General features: G+C 40.7%; 1 protein-coding gene across 3 annotated transcripts in view; it reads right to left on the minus strand.

Moving 5' to 3' along the window:
• slc25a26 (solute carrier family 25 member 26) overlaps positions 1 to 18,327 on the minus strand; it is a 74,363-nt gene that overhangs the window by 7,199 nt on the left and 48,837 nt on the right. Inside the window, exons 7-10 of one of the 3 annotated variants that reach the window (XR_008601708.1) lie at positions 17,055 to 17,119; positions 12,946 to 13,019; positions 3,463 to 5,261; positions 2,234 to 2,525 (exon numbers count right to left, since the gene is read on the minus strand). Coding sequence is in view for 1 of the 3 variants with exons in the window: in XM_023295941.3 (XP_023151709.2) it covers positions 5,138 to 5,261; positions 12,946 to 13,019; positions 17,055 to 17,119 (263 nt within the window). In the remaining 2 variants the exon portion in view is untranslated. Of the gene's footprint in view, positions 1 to 2,233; positions 2,526 to 3,462; positions 5,262 to 12,945; positions 13,020 to 17,054; positions 17,120 to 18,327 lie in introns of those variants that run through there. The other 2 variants (XR_008601709.1, XM_023295941.3) reach the window with 2 other exon arrangements.

Raw genomic sequence — 18,327 nt, forward strand, 5'->3', positions numbered from 1 at the left:
CCACATGGGTGGAGCCAAGGCGGAGTCTGGGTGGAGTCTGGGCGGAGAGTAGGCGGGGAGGTGGGTGGCGGCCTCCCCCCTCTACTCCCCCACCGCCCACCACACCTTCCCCCGCCCGACGAGTTCTTCGAGTCTCCACGAGTTCCTCGAGTCTCGACAGGTTTTCCCGAGTTTCTTGAGTTTCCACCAGGTCGGAGGCAGAACAAGTTGTCATGAAGAGATGTTGAAGTCGGTCAGGATGGACTGACTTTTTACAGTGACTAGAAGGACGATGACTAGAAGAGCAGGTCTTTAACCACCATCCATAAAATCCATGGAGTCGGCTCCAGAGAAATGAAAGAAGGTCAACTTTTATCAACCTCCATCCAGATGTTCAACTTAATATCTTTACTTTGAGATTTTTAGCACCACAAACCTTTAGTATCACACTTTATGATCCTTCATTAGGACTTTCATGGAATCCACCAGCAGATTTAATTTTTGTTGAGAAACTTTATTCTTGTCATTGTGGGACTGCAGTATTTAAAACTGTTCCTTCTATTTGACCTCATGTTTATTAGTTTTAGTGGAGAAAGTTTGAATTGTCAATTAGTCTCTTAAAAACTAAATAATATATTGGATTAGTCAAGAGGTTTAAATTTCTTACTTTGTCATATTTTAAATATGACAAAAAAAATATAAAAATAAAGCATCTTGAGACAATTTGACCTGTAATTGGCATTATATGAATAAAATTCAATTAAAATTGTATGTATCTTGTAATGTTGGAGTAATTCAGCCATATATGTTAGAAAGCACATTTTCTTTGTCCATTAATCTGTCGTTTTCTCCAGTAATTTGTTTCTTGTTTTGGTTTATAAAATGTTAAACCCAAATATATTCAGTTTACTGTCATAAAAACCAAAAAGATTTACATTCATGATGCAGGAATCAGACAGTTTTTCACTTTTTATCTTAGTTTAGTCAGAAAGATACTTGATAATGTGTGAATTGTATCAGCTTGTGAGCCGTAGAAGTTTTTAATCTTTGGGGCCGAGTGTCAAAAAACATTTAGAAACCAACATCAACAAAACACTCAACAAAGATTTGAACATCATTAAAGGGAAATCCAACTTTTGCATGACAATGTCTAATTAAAGGACATTTATTTCCAACGTAAATGTGTGATATTCATCCTCTGGAGCTTTCTCTTCACATCGTCTTCCACCTGGACTGGTTTGGTCAGGAGCATGTGCAACAAACATTTGAAAAACTGCACTTTAACATCAATGAATGACACTGAAGTTTAATCTCTACATAAATGAGACTGAGTCTGGATGTGCTGCTCTGTCATTAACTCCTAAGTTTAGGGAAAGTTCAAACAAAAGAGGACAGTTCAGATCAGACTTGAGAATGAGCTTATTTTGAACAAACATCTCAGACTTTCTGAGCTTCAGCACCTCTAGCAAGATAATTAAACAACAAGCAACTCAAGAGATCCAGAAGTTGGAGAGAGTTAGCTTTAGCTGAGCCAAAGAACATGTGGGACGCTAACCTAGCAAACATTTCAGACTTTTTTCTGTGAATTCTGAGAAATAATTTCCTATTTAATGACAGAGCTACACATCTTAACTCACTCTCATTAAAACAGACTCTAATTCAGTGTCATCCATCCATATTAAAGTACAGTTACCCAAAATGTTTGTTGCATGAGCTCCAACAAAACCTGTCCAGGTAGAAGGTCACTTTGACAAACAGGAAGTGGAAGATTCCAAGCAGATTTATAGAAGGGGGAACCAGACTGTACTAAGTGTGGTCGAGTATAGAGGGATGTTTTGTGGGTTTTTAAGGCTGATAATAATTATTAGTGAGACATTTGGAGTCGATATTCATTTGCAGTAAATGAAAGTATTTAAAATCTTGGAGTCAAACTTAGAAGAACACAAACTCTAACAGAAAACTTTGTTGATACGTTTTTGTTTTGTTTACAGATGTTAAGTTAAAGGAGTTTTATTCGTTACGTATAACCAATCAAATCACTCCAGAAGAGAGAGCGACCACAGGTAGATTAAGATTCAGAGCCAAAGTACCGCCATTTTTAAATGTATTTATTACCGTAAATCAGTAAAAAATAAAATACTGATAATCAGTAAATCAGTCAGCCCACAATTACTACAATTCTACAATGTATGTCTCTTTCCTTTGACTTGTTATTTGTACAATATACGATGTATATGATGGTGTTTTTTCATACCGAAGGCTATACTGGGCTGCTGCACTCCTCCTCTGTTGTTTTCTGGATTGTACTCAGCTGCATGCCTTCGTCCACCAGGCCTCCGTTGACTCGTCCTGCCTGCCGTCTCTGGAGCTGAAGCTGGATTGGAACAGACCAAAGTACAGTCCAATCACGATGCCAGCTGCCTCTCAAAAGGCTCCTTCATCTGGCAGGTGGCAGCACTTCTTCTGAGGGGAAGCTGAGCTGGCCCGGCAGAACTTTGGAGATGTGTTCCAGTGGTTGGTGGATGTGTGGGGAGATAGAGAGGGACCTTTGAATTGTTCAGAAAGGAAAACAGGAAACCCATTGGTAGTTTTAGTTTAGGGTGCTACTGCGGTGTGTTTTTGGGTTTTAAGAGGTGAACAGGAAGAGTTTTTTTTTCGTATTGATCATCTTTTACTTTGTTCCTGGTTGGAATGCCCATCAATGTCAACATGAAGTTCACTTTTAGTTCTGTTTATTTATTTTTATTTTACTAACACCCATTTGTTTTTAACCCCCTCACATGTGTTGTTGTAAACTTACTCTTTCAAATAAATACTCGTCTGACCCTCTGGAAACCAGCGTTTGTACTGTTTTTGTGTTGCTCCTCCCCTACTGACAGCTGTGGACTAAAGGCTATACTGTGACGTTTTAGAGCGACATGCTATACTATGATGTTTGTTGGGCGACACGCTATACTATAGGCTTTTTTAATTGACATACTACTGTGACTTTTTTTTTTGTTTTAGTTTTTTTTGTTTTTTTAGCAACATATAAGAATTCGAACAGTTTTAAAAGTTACTATACTTTTACTTGTGCAATGAAATTATTATTCTATGGCATTTTTTAGATGACATATTATACTCTGATGTTTTCTTGAATTACATACTATTTTGACAATATACTGCACTATGACATTTTTTGAACCACATATCATACATGACAATTTTAGGCAACATCCTATCATTTTGCACTTTTTGAACCACATAATAATCTATGTTTTGTTTTTTTTTCTTGCCAACATGCTGTACTATGAACTACAGGCCATACTATGTTATTCTTGAGTAAAGCATACTATACTTTGACATTTTCTGAAATACATCCTATACTATGACGTTATACACAGAGTGCTTTGGTTACATGTTGATCTATAATCCAGATTTTTTTCTGTTTTGTTTTTTGACGGGATTACCACAGACCTGACTGTGAACACCATCGACACCCACCTCAGGGAGACGCTGTCTAAGATCTCAAGGCTGCTTGGTTGTGGTCTTTGTGGCACGTACTCTTCCAAGATGAGCTGGGAAGTTTAACACTGATGGAATGACACCAGGTCTAAGCCGACAAACTTCCAATTCCTCCTCAACTACATGGAGTAAGAAAAGTAGACAGAGAAGTAATTAAGTCTGTACACAACATATTGAAAAGAAATCATGCTAATAAATTAAGTACAAAGAACCGAATTCGCCAATATACTGGAGACCAGAGCTATTTAATTTGATAAGTATAACCTTGTTTAGTAACATTTCAATTATTTGAGAGCAGTCCTAAAGAACTGCCTGTAATCCCAATCATAAAATGGGTTTGGAGGAAGAACATAGATGGTAATCTGGATATACATGAGTTAGGCTTTATAACTACTATTGGTAGTATTGGTGGTAGTAATAGCAATGTGACTACTACTAGTAGTAGTGGTAGTACACTAACTACTGCTGCTGATACTGGCACTGCTACTACAACTTGTAATACTATTACAAATGCTGATACTACTTCTACGACTAACAGCTGTTTATACTACTACTACTGCTTGTACTTTTAGTATTACTACTACTGCTTGTACAACTATACTACAGCTACTATTAATCGTCTGGTATTTGGTTGTCAAGCTGCTAGCTCGCCTTAGCGTTTTACTAGTGGCTAACTAGTTAGCTCTCATAGACTGGAAGCTCTCAACAAGATTTAATACTGGAAAAAGAGCCCGCGGGTGCCTTGCCCGCAGGGACCATGTGACTTAATTACTATATACTTATAATTTACTCTAATTTCTTTCTTTTATTCTTTGAGTTTTTTCTTCTTTTCTAACTTTGTTTAAAAGACATGAAGTTTCTTGGCATGCAAGCTCACAATGTTCACAGCAAACTGTGCGAGGAACAGGAGAGAAACACTGGAAATGATTTGATTATCACCATCAACGCTGGAGAAGCTTTTCCAGCCAATTACATTTTTCACAATAAAGCCATGACAGCTAAATCTAGAACCGTCATTTAAAAAGCTCCAAGTAAAACCCCCAAGACTCTAGATAAAGCTAAAGCATTATTAATTTAACAAGGTGTTCTGTTGTTGGAGACGTCTTAAGGGAAAAAAAACTCTTCAGCAGGTGGATGATCTGAGCTGTGGTCCTGCAGGAATCTAACAATAGTGAGATATTACTGTCTCCCCGGTGGGTCTTTTCCACAGGTGGCTTAACTTAATGGAGAGAAGAAAATATGGATGAATCATTAAAATGATCATTAAACTTGTAAGACTGGAACCCGTTGAGTTCCACTGGGAGCCAAAGAAATCACCAAACCTCACTCACAGAATACAAACAGACAGTCTTTAATACTCGTTCACTCACACATACATTAAAAAATACAGATGCTAGTCAGTGCAGATCTTGTTTAACAAAGCTTTCATTTGAACAAATCGCTGATGCTGCCACAGAAGTCTGTTCAACTCAGACCACAGAGCACTAACGGGCAGGAATGCAGCACTCTGGGTAATGCAGTCATTAATGACTCCTCCTCTTAGCATCAAGTGCTAATTGCTAATCGGGGCCCAGCAGCATGGAGGTGCAAAGGCTCATCCAGAAGGTGCTGCTTCCAGACACACTTTCCCCGCTGTTCCTCCAACGCGTCGAGGCTAAGGACAGTCAGAGTGGATTTTCTGCGACAACAAAGTGCGTCGGACCTTCTCGTAGGCTCCCAGGAAGATGAAACCGCCAATGCTGATGAAGGCCATCCTCGGTATGCTGCCTGCAAACAGACTGTGAACAGAGAAGGACAGAACAGAAAGACATAGTGCTATAAACTTGTTTCATTTTTCATAATTCAAGGAAATGTAAGTACAGCACTTTTCTGAACTGTTGCTATAGTGGTTTCAGCAAAGCGCACTGTGATGTTGGACAAACAAGGACAACACAGTGAGGGGAAGAAATCAACATTTCTTGCATTGTTCGTATTCTTGTTTCTTACCAGTTTTGGGTGTGCAAAGTGTAACAACGAATAATCCAATTTAGTTTAGCACTAAATTAAATCTTGCTGTAATTTTGTTACTGCAATTAGTCTTTAAACAGTTTAGTCAATTTGCAAATAATGTATCATCAATCATTTGATAATGATCAACATATTATCTTTTAAGTCAGTGGTGCAACAAAATGAGCAACTTCAAACTTCTAGGAATTTGTGAGGCAGAGTTTTCACCACTTTCAGATATTTTACGGACAACAATAATTTCAAAAAGATAAGATAATTACAATTCATGAGACACCAACAATATAAATAACTGCTAGTGGTGAACAAAACTGAAAGTGAGTGTTTCACATTTTTATTGGAAAATGAAAAACAGGTGGATGGAAATGTACTTAGCAGCTTAAAAGCAAACATGGAGGTAATTTTGGTGTAAGCTATGTTAGTGTTTCAGTTCTGGGCATGAGCCTTTGTTGCATGTCATCTACCATCTCCCTCTCTTTCTCAGCTTTCCAATATCCAAATCCATCCAAAACAGGCAAGATTCTTCCAAAAAGCAATAAAAAAAATTTAATAAGAAGAAAAAATATCCACTTGAAACTGATTTTAAGTGATTTCAAAATAGCAAGTTGCATTTTTCTCTGCATTTCAGCCTGTGTTCAGTGTCTACTACATTTACACAACACGCTCGGGAGTCTTACACATGCAAACACCTGAACCTCTTTTCAGGGTGGAGTAGATTTTCTTATACTCGGAAATACGTGCTCATTTCTCTAACGTTTTCCTGCTGCAGCTTTAATTATCTTCGCGAAAAAGAGCCGTCAAGAGAGCCAATGGCAGCTCAGGCTGGATCACGTGTCGCTCCACCGATTGACGGTATCTGTGAGTGATTTGCGGCGCCTTCGTAGAAGCTTGAGCCTCGTGTTGGGGTGCAGGAGGTCCATGGCAGCGGGTCAAACATGGGGCCTCGTTTGGTGGAGCCACTTTGAAACAGAGCAAGAGAAGGGGGCCCGGGTTACAGCGACTGAGGCCCGACAAGAAGCTGTTGACGTTGCAGGGGTCAGAGGATGTGATGGGCCATGAGAGAGCACCCGTCTCCCAAGAACCAACCCTCCCTCCCTCCCCGCTGCACACAGCTGTTTTTGGGATTAGGCTTCAGGCCCCCACCCTGGGTCCTCCCTGGAGCTCTCACCCCCTCTCCTCTCGCTCTGTGCATGACTGATGGCCAGATGACATCCACACATGTCCCTCTGCTGTCCGTCCATCCATCCATTTCTCTGCCTCTGCGTCCAGCGTCGGCCCCCTCAGCTGGCTCAGTTGTTCGGGGATTTCTCCTCCGTCTCCTTTTCTTGCTGCGTCATCCACTTCTCAGACACATGCTCACTTTGTCCCGTCTTCTGTCTTTCTCTCTCTTTTTTATTTTCCCCACTTCTCTCTCTCGCTGTCTGCTTTTCTCTCGTTGTGTATTTGCCTACCAACACCTCCTGTCTGCCAGTACGCCCCCACACTCACATGGTCTGGCCCGCTCCAGGCCAGATGTAATGGATGAAGAGTATTGTGTGTTTGTGGATTCGTGCCCGTGTGTGTGTTTGAAGAGAACGCGTCATAAAACCGTCTACGCACGCAAAATGTCTGTCTGCATCCATCATCTGTGTGGACGTGCTAGTGTGTGAGCTCCTGTGTTTCTGTCCAGTTGTATTTGTATAAAACATCTGAAATATTGCATAATTTCATTTGGTTTTCATCAGTTTCTGAAGAAGCTGCTTGAACACAAATACGTGAGGGACAACGTTCGCAAGAACAGGCAAAGTGCTCTGAACTTGGACTGGCCAGTTTAGTGAGATTTTTGATTTTGATAAGCTGTCTTTCCATAATGTATCATGATGCACATATTGAAGTAAAGCTAATAGAAGTAGCAATATTCGAAAAATACGCCTTAATGGTTTCTTCAGTTGGTTTTGGCTTTTTCAAATAAGAGCTCACGCACATCAAAAACGATGGAAACACTTATTTAAGTTCTGACCTAGTGAACATTCATGTCATATGACCGAGCCGTTTCCATTTCTTTTATGGCTTCCATCATCAGAAAGCATGAAACATGGCTGACAATAACTACAACTTGCCCAACTGAAAACAATTCCTGAAGACTTCTTCCTTTTTACTTGTAGTTGGCCAAAATTTTGCATATTTCTTCATTGTTTTGTAGCCAGAGGCAAACTTCCTGTACTTCATTACAACCATGTGTAACGTCACGTATACTGCATAGCTCTAACACTAGTTCATTTGCTCTGTCAAAGGTTCGTTCCAAATTCACTGGCAATTATATGGACAAACAGAAGTATAGTAACAAAATGTTGCAATGTGCAATCTGTAGGGCTAAGGTGCACTTTAGTACTGTCATTGTGTGCATTTAGCACATTAAGTTCAGCATTTAGCTCAAAGTTTCACCAATATAACTTCACAAGTTTGAGCAGGAAAGTCAAAGATAAAATTTGAAGCTCACCATTTAAACCTACATGAGCAAGACTTCCTCGTTCTCAGAAAAACTGACGACAACAGAGCAAACTCTATATGCTGAAGACAATGAGATTTGTTTGAAATCTCTGAGGACAACTTGTAACTAGTACTAGGATTAATATATTTTTGCCCACTTTTTCCTACAACAGTCTCTGTCCAGGCTCCGTCATGTACTAAAGTCTGTTTCCTTTCACTGCCCTACATTAAGGTATGACATCTGGACACTTGAGTGCAGCTCCTTGACAGGAAATTTAATATTTGAGTCACTAAGGACTCACTGCTCATGTTGTCATTTTGTCAACTGTAAAACTATACAAGGTGCCAGACATGTGAGGGAACTTCTGAAAGCTCCAGACCAGACTGTCTGTTGAAGGGTTAGCTGTACATGGACAGGATTGCAAAGAGTGTGAATCATAGAAGAGGCTGCAAGTGTGAAAGACCTCATGGAAGTGTGGTTTTTGAAGTGAAGAGACAAGCGAACAACAACACAACAGGTACTGATTTATCCTGCTCAGTCTTAGCCGTGTGACGGATGAATTCATTTAAACTCAACGCTCTTGTTGCGTCTCAGCTCTCTGTTAGTGTTACATTTCCTGTCTGGGATCAGGCCCACCTGTAGACTGTGGCCAGAGCTCAAATATTCCCCTCAGCTCCCGCGGGTGCCCTGACTCACTCTGACATCACAGCCTGGCCGGCCACTGAGAGCTGTCATCCCCCTATTGTGGTCCAGTCACCTCTCCTGAGGAATCAGGCTAAATATAGATTCAAATCAAATGGTGGTGAGCTCAGAGAAAATGTCTTGGCTGCAGTTTAGAAACATACTGGTGCTGATGAAGAAGAGTATGTGTAAGAGAGCACATTTTTGGCACTTGTTTAAGAGCAAGTTATAAGAAATGGTCTTAACTCATTCAAAGGATTCATTTAAAAGAAAAACACCAACTGTAACCTGTGAGGGTTTTCAACACAACTGAGAAAGACCCATCTGTTTGGTGCTTCATACATTCCCTCAGTAGGAGGGTGGCTCTACTTGAATTTCTGGGACAAAAGGTGGATGAGTAAAAGTTAAGACAAAAACACAGATGTTACAGCACTTTCCCTAAAACACGAAACCTTTAGCAGCTTGGAAAAAACTCAGAAACAGACAGCATTACCAATCTTTGTAAGCAAAACATCTTTTCTTAACATTAGTCCAATCAGTCCCTCTGTGGTCTAAAAACAGACAAAATTTTGCAGAAGATACCATGAAAAAAACTAAATTATCCATGAATCGATCCTATTCACAACTGCTTTCAGTATCATAGAGCTCCACTGTAGTCCAAAAACGTATAAAAAGATATCATGTGCGCCACAATGTTGCACTGCATGACATGTTCCTTTATTACTTAAAACACGGACAATGCAGTTTATTTTAAATCATTCCCATATATGCTGTCCTACTGCCATAAATAGTGACTAGTGCACCAAATCCAGCACTAAAATTAGCCTTAAACAAATGGTGCTATTTGTTTCTGTCCGACAAAAGGCCGATTCATGGTTTCCACATGACTGGCAATAATGTAAATCATGATAAAATAAGAAATAATATAAAACACAAAATAATGCAATAAATCTTTTGCTCATAGGAAATCAAGAAAATTTAGAATTTAGATTTATTGGATTTTCATGTATATTTTTGTACACTCATGACGTTGGTGCTAAATTAGTCAGGTTACACTCCATAACTGATAATATTACAGGGTGTTGGTCAGGCAAGGTTGCATTTTATTTCATTTTTGTAGGGTTTAGTTCTTAATATTAAAATTATTTAGGGAAATTTATAAATAAAGACCAGATCAGGGTCTCAACTTGAATATCTGAACTTGCTAGGTGACTTTGTAACATCAATCTTCTTTTTTGACAGAAAGGCTTGCTTTAAATGTACCATATCAATAACAGCGATTTGACTTGACATGGATTTTGAAAACAGTTAGTGGACACAAATGTGGTTCTATTTATGCTATGCCCACAGTTGCACTGTACTTCACAGAAAGTAACAGAGCTCCTGTGGATGTTTCTGAAAATCTGCCTGTAGCAGTTAAAGACTGGGCTAAAGCAACTGTCAGTGATTATTCCTGAGGTGTTCTAAGCACAAAACACTGGATTTCTGGAGAAATTAGAACTTCCTGCTCTGTTGGACATCATCAAAAGAAATCATGTAGGCTACAAAGCAAAGACCATCTAAAGACCAAAGCAACAACTGCATCAATTACAGCTTCATTAATGAGGCACTATAAACATGTGGATGATGTTAAATCTTCTCAAACAGCCTCTCCACAAAACAAGCTTTTGTTTGAAGCATTATTTGTTTTCCTGGCACATGTGCAGTCTTGAAGTGAGTAAAATCCATATGATCACACATTTTGGACTACAAGTGGACACCTGAGGACCCTTGTGAGGCTTAGTCAATGATGAAATTGACATCATATGTACCGTTGCAGGCACATGCATGCAGAAAGCATGAACTGGTTTTACCATCAGCTGAAAATGACCACACCTTCCTGCTTTAAGAGAAGTTTTAGCCATTTAAAAGCCCTTTTTTTTTTTTTACAGTTGTCAGGCATTTCAAAAGGTTTCTATTTTCCATGAGGACTAACAGGTTTGGGACTGAGAGGGTTATTGAGAGTAATACAACTTCTTTTAGAATCTTTTAACTGTGTTTTTAATTTGATAAATGAGCTCAAAGTTTTGGTTTAAAGTCGGAAAACATATTTAAGGTTCCTGCTGCTCTGTGGATCTCGAGTTTATTCAAGCAGAAGGATCAAGTCTATTGGACAAACATTTCAGATGATTTACCTCTTTAGTCTGACATCTGTATTACACGGCTGAAGGCAGAAGTGACTAATATTGAATTCCAATAAAAATGGGTTCTCTCCACTCTCAGTACAGTGAAACTACAGCCTGTGCCAAAGCTATTCAATGTCCCATCAGTTTTCTCAATGCGTATACTATTTAAAATAGGCATAGGTATGTGTGTGCTTCTCAGACTCAGTTTCATTGCTCCCTTGAGGAAAAAAAAGGTTTGACTGCACGGCTGCAAAAGGACGAGTAACAGAAAGGACAAGATCTGATTAAATTATAAAACAGAAGGGCTCCTCTTGCAGACCCTCAAAATTTCTGCAAATCAAAATAGTGACATGCTCAAAGGACAAGCCTTAGTTTCTTTCTAATATAATATTGTAAGGTCTTGGAATTACTATGTGAAGTGCCCTAAGATGACTTGTGTTGCAAATTGGAGTGACATAAATAAATTGAATTGAAGCAGACAGGCTGACAGGAGACTTGCTCATCACTGTATATTGAGTTTGCAAATTCAGTTAAAGCTGCCTCCCACACGACATGACTCTTAAAATCACACTTTCATGAAGTAAAATGTGCATTTCAATTGGTGGAAAGTGCTGAAATAGTTTAACTTAATTTTTTGGGCTGAAGAACAAAGATTCCAGAAATCGTAAAAGTCTAACCGAGGTTCACCACAAACTTCCTCAGGCTTCACTTTGTTGTGTATACGGGGTTAAAACGTGTTATTTGTTTGCCTTTTCTTCATTTCTGGTGTGTGTAAGGAGCAAAGCGGAGTGTCTCGAGGACATGTTGCCCATTAGGCTTTGTTTTGACATGACTCTAATGCAGTTTGGTGATTCTGCAGGTTAGTGGAGGAGGCCGGTGTGAGTTGAACCGCTCTGTGCTAACCCAGGGTCCCTGGGGCATGGCACACACATGGAAGCACTTTAGAGCTTCACTACATTGCAATTGGGCCTATTACCATAATTACAGCTTTAAAGCCCCAGCAATTTGTATCAGGCATGCATCAGTGCAACCACCGGGCCTTTGGCCTGCCGAACAACAGAACAGGCCCCCGCCTTTTACTTTCTACACACTCTCCTTTGTCTCTCCATTTCATTCGTCTTGTTCTCTTAGCTTCTCTCTTTCTTCTCCTTCTTTACCTTCTCTGATTACATCAGCACCAGGGAAAAGAAAAGAAGTTTGTCACGTTATTGCACTTTTGTTCTCCTGGCTCACAGAGACATACAGCTGAGCCCAGGCTGAAAGTTGGATGAGATAAAGATGGAGAGAAAAAGAGGAGAAAACATCAAAGGTTGCCATGTGGTGCATAGGTGGGTGCTGCTTTTCTCCTGTGCATTACCTCTTAGTTACTGCAGGCAGAGTGGGACTCGTCGTCATGGATTTTCCACAGGGGCCTGCCAACTATCACCTTATTGAGATTGTGTTGTAGTCTAAATCAAGATCTTTATTAAAAATGATGACAAAACTCTTACAGATGTTTCGGAGGGAATCACCCTTGGCTCGTGTTAGACACAAAGCTGTAATATAATTTCTCACTGATTAGATTACAGCACTGTGGCTTCTGCAAACAAACAAAAAAACAGTGGTTTGTATTTGAAAGTGTGTTTGTGAGACAGAGACGGGGAGCTGGCCCGACCCCAAACCAAATCTGCTCTGAGCATTAAGCCGAGGTGCATCCTGGCTAAATGATGGCAGCTTGTACACAAGCAGACCGATTATTCACAGAGACTGAGGGTTTGTTTTAGTGCTGGCAGCCCTCTGTGGCCCCATTAGACCTGGCCTTTTGTCCGGTGCGCATCATAAACACATCAAAACACTCAAATAAACCCTTCCACTTGGCCCTCGCAGCACCTTAATCAATAGGATGGCACAGCAAGTCGGCAGGAAAAGCTTTTATACATCTCATTTTTCAGCTGCGGCTGTAAATTTGCGCTCCCCAGAGTAACCGCTCGATCGTCAAACTTGATTACGTGAGGGATCGGGCAGAGTTAAATCAAATCATGTAAAGTAAGAGGTTTTTAAATGGCCGGGGATAAAATGGTTTGTGTAAAGAGGCCGTGCGGTTTTAAACAATCACCGTGGTCTTTGAACATTTCACCAGAATGACTATACACACACACTCACCCTGGAAGGCCTCGACTCCTCCACACATCGTAGAGAACCAGCGGGATGTTGCCGCTCGCTGTGGTCGACCCGGCCTAGAGAGAGCGAGAGAGAAAATAGAGGTACGATGATGGATATATTGTCTCCTTTGCTTCCTGCTCCTCGGACAGGCACCCTGTTTAGTCTTCCTCAGCTGAGCCTCCCCCAGCCTCCCCCCTCCGTCTCTCTTTCTGCTCATGGACAGCTGTGTCAGCGCAGGTGTCACCTCCAACACCCACCCGCTCAGAAACACTTCCAGCGATTCTGCCCACCCAAAAACACACTCAACAAGTTCCCCTTGTCTCCATCCAACACCCGTCAGTCCAGTGGTTGTATTTACACAATATGGATTAGCTGGCCGGAGAGTTTTTAATCCATCACTGCGGAGTGGCAGAGGGGTTTGAGAGCCGCAGCACAAGGCCGGTGTGGGTTAAGTGAGGGTGGGTGGTGGTAAAACAGAGAGGAAAAAGAAAAGAGGCAGTGGAGGGGAGACTAAAATGAACAGGAGTCCACGCAGAGGGAATATGTGTCTATGCTCCACTTCCACAAAACATGTAGGAAACAGTTTGAGTTATCTGCTGTAAATTACGACTCCAAGATCTGCTGGAACAGGCGGAAGATTCACGCTTCTTCTTTTTTTTTTCTCCTTCATGTGAAAAACACCCCTATTCCTTATGTTTCTCTTGGAGACAGGTGGCTGAGAAATGACTCTCTCCCCGCTCCTCGTCTGACAAGTTTTCTTTTCCTTTACCGCTGTGAAATGGTGGAACGAAGGAACAGGGTGTCCAAAACACACACACAGGCACACATTCATGGTCCCTGTCTAACTTCTGCTGACAAAAATGTCTTCATGCACCGTGTTCTGGGAGTTTTATCAGAGTTATGTTGGTTGTTTTGCTCAAAAAGAGTGGTCATACTATGTATTCTCTATTCTCCTTATACAATTAAATGTACGATCAGAAAACAGCATCCTGACGCTGACTCCTGTGTCGATGGCAGCGGTGTGATGCAGCGGCAGGAATCGTGCCAGCTTGAGGAGAAGAGCAGTGTTGTACAGTAGCAGCGTAGGAGGCGTGCGGCAGCGCTGCGGTGTGCCAGGCATGTTGCCACCGCTGGAGCAGGGCGGTGTGGCAGAAGTCCTGCCCTGGAGGGGCTTTAACACGTCCAGCTGTGTCCTGGACGTCTGCCCGCTTCGGTTTCATCTGCGCCAGGATGCCCACTGTACAACACCAGTCTTTCATTCTGCGAGCTGTGGGAAGGAAACTGATGTGACAAGTTCCAACACCCATATTTCCTCCCCTTCATCCAATCCAAAGTGTCCATACCCATCAACACCAGCCCTGCTCTGTCTGTCTCTTCAGCTCTCCTGCCTGGACTTGCCATCCTTCACTGTTACAGGAGTTAGGAGAATGAAACTTTAGTTCCACTGGAATTTGTAAAGAAATGTAGTTTCCTTTAAAAATAAGGCACTGCTGATGAACGTTGTAACTTGTTTTAGTTATGTTTGCACTAGAGGCCAAAAGTTTGGAAGCAAGATCAAATTGGTACAAAAATGGCTTCATTAATAGTTTCATTGGTATACTTAGAAACAAAATAAACATGATTATTATATAAAGAGTCACTCATCAGAATAAATTTTTACTATAATAATCAGGTATTTGTATATGTACTCGTGTTTCTTTACGCCGCTGTTTCTTTCTAGCCATTTCTGTGGTAGTGTGTCAAAGATATGGACACAGTTGAGATTTTTGTATAGAAATTCTTAAAAGCCAAAGAGCTAAAGTGGATAATGCAAACTGTGATTTGTTTTTTACTTTTGCACTGAAGTCGTGACTCTTGCAAAATCTTCTCAACACTAAAACTAAGCCCTTCTTTTGTTAACATTTATTCAGCAATTGCCTGGTAACATCAATGTATACCTGAAGGTAAATTGAGGAAAATGGTGCATATCAGTGAAACCAAAGTCTGATCATGCAGTCAGTACATCCCAAAAGCCATAGAATTCATATCAGTTTTTAAGACCAGAAACTTGAAGTTGCTTCCAAACTTTTGGTCTGTAGTTTAGATGATATATTTTTCTTTAATGCGTCATTAAACCAAAACCACAACCAAAAAAATTTCAGCCTTCATTTTTAACACAATGTTATTAGATCTAAATTTTTTAAAATAAAAGTGCTAAAATAAAACTATATAAAGCAAGAACACAGTATGATTGTAAATCCAATATCTTAGTTTTGAAGATGTGATTGGGTCCAAATCATTTATTGATGTGATTTTCACTATTTTCTAACACTTAACACAGTAATTAATTTCTTCCTTCTGAAACTGGACCAGTTTCTGTGCTCCTGTCACATGTTTACTGTTTTTAAGAAAACAGCACAAGAAAGGCTAAAAGTAGAGAGAACTTAAAAATGTCGTTTTTGCGTCAGACCTTTGCTAGAAGACAACAATAATAAAGCTGAATTTCTTTTATTATTTATTTGACAAAAAAAAAAATATATATATATATATATATATATATATATATATATATATATATATATACACATATATATATATATATACACATATATATATATATATATATATATATATATATACTTGCTGCCTATCTGCTCTGTATAAACACTACCTGCAGTTCAACTAAAAGGTCTCTGAATTTTTAATAATATAATTATTTTAGGCTTAGAATTAGTTAAGTCTCCTGATGAGACAGTATGTCACAGATGAGTAGTTCAAAGGCCACCAGATCGCTGTATTTACAGATTTGGGCTCTGGTGAATGATTTTGACAATTCTTTAAAAGATAGCATATCTTACAAACTTGGCAATCGGTTTTGGGGTTCAGAGGGTTAATGGAGAAAATAATTTCAGCTGCAGCAAGAATTTCATACCATGTGGACAAAATAGGAAGAATAGAAGGTGAAGTTAACACTTTTCAATTTGACAAATTAATATGGTCAGCTAGGATATTAGTATGAAAAGAGAACCCATAACAAACCCTGACAAGCTATAATTATTACAGAGTGCTAAGTTATTCAACACAAAGAATGGGAAAATGCACTTTGATTTTTTCAAAATATGCAAAAATAAGCAATGTTTTATAGTTTGAATGTGAAGTACTATAATAAAGATACTAATAACAAAAGGAATTGTGGAGAGATTGTAGACATGACCACCTCCAGGCTAAAAGTAGAGAGAACTTAAAAACCACCTCCAGCCTGAATAAAATATTCTTATTCTACTCAATACCAAGTGAATCCATAAGTTTTATTCTCGCTGAATGAAATAAAGCCTCTTCTAAGCTCACCTGTGGTGCCTTAAGGGAACCAAAACTTGGCCTTATAAAGTTATAACAGAACCTCAGCACAGGCCAAGTCCTTTGCTGATGGTTAAATTACAGCAGCTGTGTTTCAGATAATGTTTACAGGAAGCTTTTGTACTGTGCTGTTACCTACAGCCAACAGCTTCTCGCAAGAGATCAAGACTGCCGGAGTGTTTTGTTAATTCCAGTATCTCATTAGTTAGGATGGTGGGGGTGCAAATGGAACACTGTGTCTTCTCCAAGGACAGCCTGTGTGTGTCTGTGGGGGGGCTGAATGGGGTAACTGAACTCACTACCCTTTAAATACACACAGGACGTAGTGAGGGAAGCCAGGCGTACAGTCAGAGCGAACCAGAAGAGAAAAAGGTGGTGGAAGGAGGGAGGAAGAGGAAGAATATCATGACGCAGAAGATGGACGGGGCAGGAGAGTGAACAGGAGGGACTCTGGCTGCTTCTGCTTCACCTCTCAGTGACAAGCAGCCTTGAGATGGAAATTTCTCCGGAGCAGCAACAAGTCCTCACTCTAACACTAACCATGCTCACAAACATGTCTTCCCAACACGGTCCATACTCCAGACCAGGTGATGGATGTGTATTGTGTCTCTCACTACTGTCCCAGCGCTACCTCGGCCTGCTCCGTCCCTGCATGCTGACACTGTTCAATTTCGCTCAGCTCCCCTGCCTGCGAGGTATCACCTGACAGCAGTGTTTAAAAGTCGCTGCCAAAGGAGGTGGTGCACTCTGTGGCTGTGTCTGAGTGTGTGTACCTTTGCGAGCATGATCCTGGTCTTCGCCACGTCAAGAGGAGTTGTAACAAACGCCGCGACCGCGCCTAGAAAAGACACACATTTAGCAAAGTGCAAATATAAAACTCCCCTTTCTGTGCTCTCAGAAGAGCCTTTGAATATTAAAAATAACCCCATAAAAAAGTGCAATTACTTAACCGCAGTTACAGTAACGTATTAATTCAGCAATAAACAGTGGAACTCTTGGCCCTCAGCTCCATTAAGTTCAGAAAAATGATAATATTCCCTGTCACAGACCCTCCCCCATTATTAGACCACAAAAACCAGACAGACACACTTCTATTCCCACCGCCCCCCCTCCTACTGCCTCGTTCAACCCACGCCTTCCCCTGAGCTACACACACACACACACACACACACACACACACACACACACTGCCTTTTCCAACACACAGGCATAGACATGCATGCACAGCAAAGACACATTTGGATAGACACAAGTATGCACATACACCCCAACTTCCCTCCAAGCTGGACGCTGGATGAGCAACGCAATCCAGTTGTGTCCCCACTGAGCTGCAGTGTGTGTCACTGCCACAAACATAGCAACTGTTCTCAGTAAACATCTCCATATGGGCCACTGAGGAGCAATGTGGCTGTAAGTGTGCTGAGGAGAAAACATTAAGAGCCGTGTGGTGCAACACAGTTACGTTTTCATGCTGATTATTAAAGCGAACTTAAAATAGTTTGGTTTTTTGGCCTTTTCGGGTGGATAACTTCAAGTATAAAAAGAAACGGCCTTCTAACTGTAGCGTGGTTTATAATCTCCTTGGATAGCAGCACAAGGAAGAATTATTCTAATAAATATTGGAGCGCTCAATTGTAGGATGTAAATTTGGCTGGGAAAAAGCTATGTGATGGAAGACGCAAATGAGTCGCTGATGTAATCTAATCTCGGGCTCGGCAGTTTTCACCAGGAGGTTCATGCGGGGTCAAGTCCGCCGTAAGTCAGTGCGGGGTACTGGTGGAGAGATTTGGGATGATTAAACGCGCCTGTGTGAGCATTTCCAGTGTCAAGCAGATTATGTACGAGTGAAGGAGAGAGTGTGAAGCGCAATGTAAGGGGAAGTGACTGAAACTTGAGGATCCCTCTTGGATAGCAGCTTGGTCACGGAGTGATGTAAACTTGACTCCCACCCTGGACCCATGGCCTCCTGTACCTCCACCCCCCTCACTACTCCATCACCCCTCAACTTGTCTCATATTGCCCTTTTTTTTCCCAAATAATCAATTT

This window comes from Amphiprion ocellaris, chromosome 5 (assembly GCF_022539595.1).
Source record: "Amphiprion ocellaris isolate individual 3 ecotype Okinawa chromosome 5, ASM2253959v1, whole genome shotgun sequence".
NCBI lineage: Eukaryota > Metazoa > Chordata > Actinopteri > Pomacentridae > Amphiprion > Amphiprion ocellaris.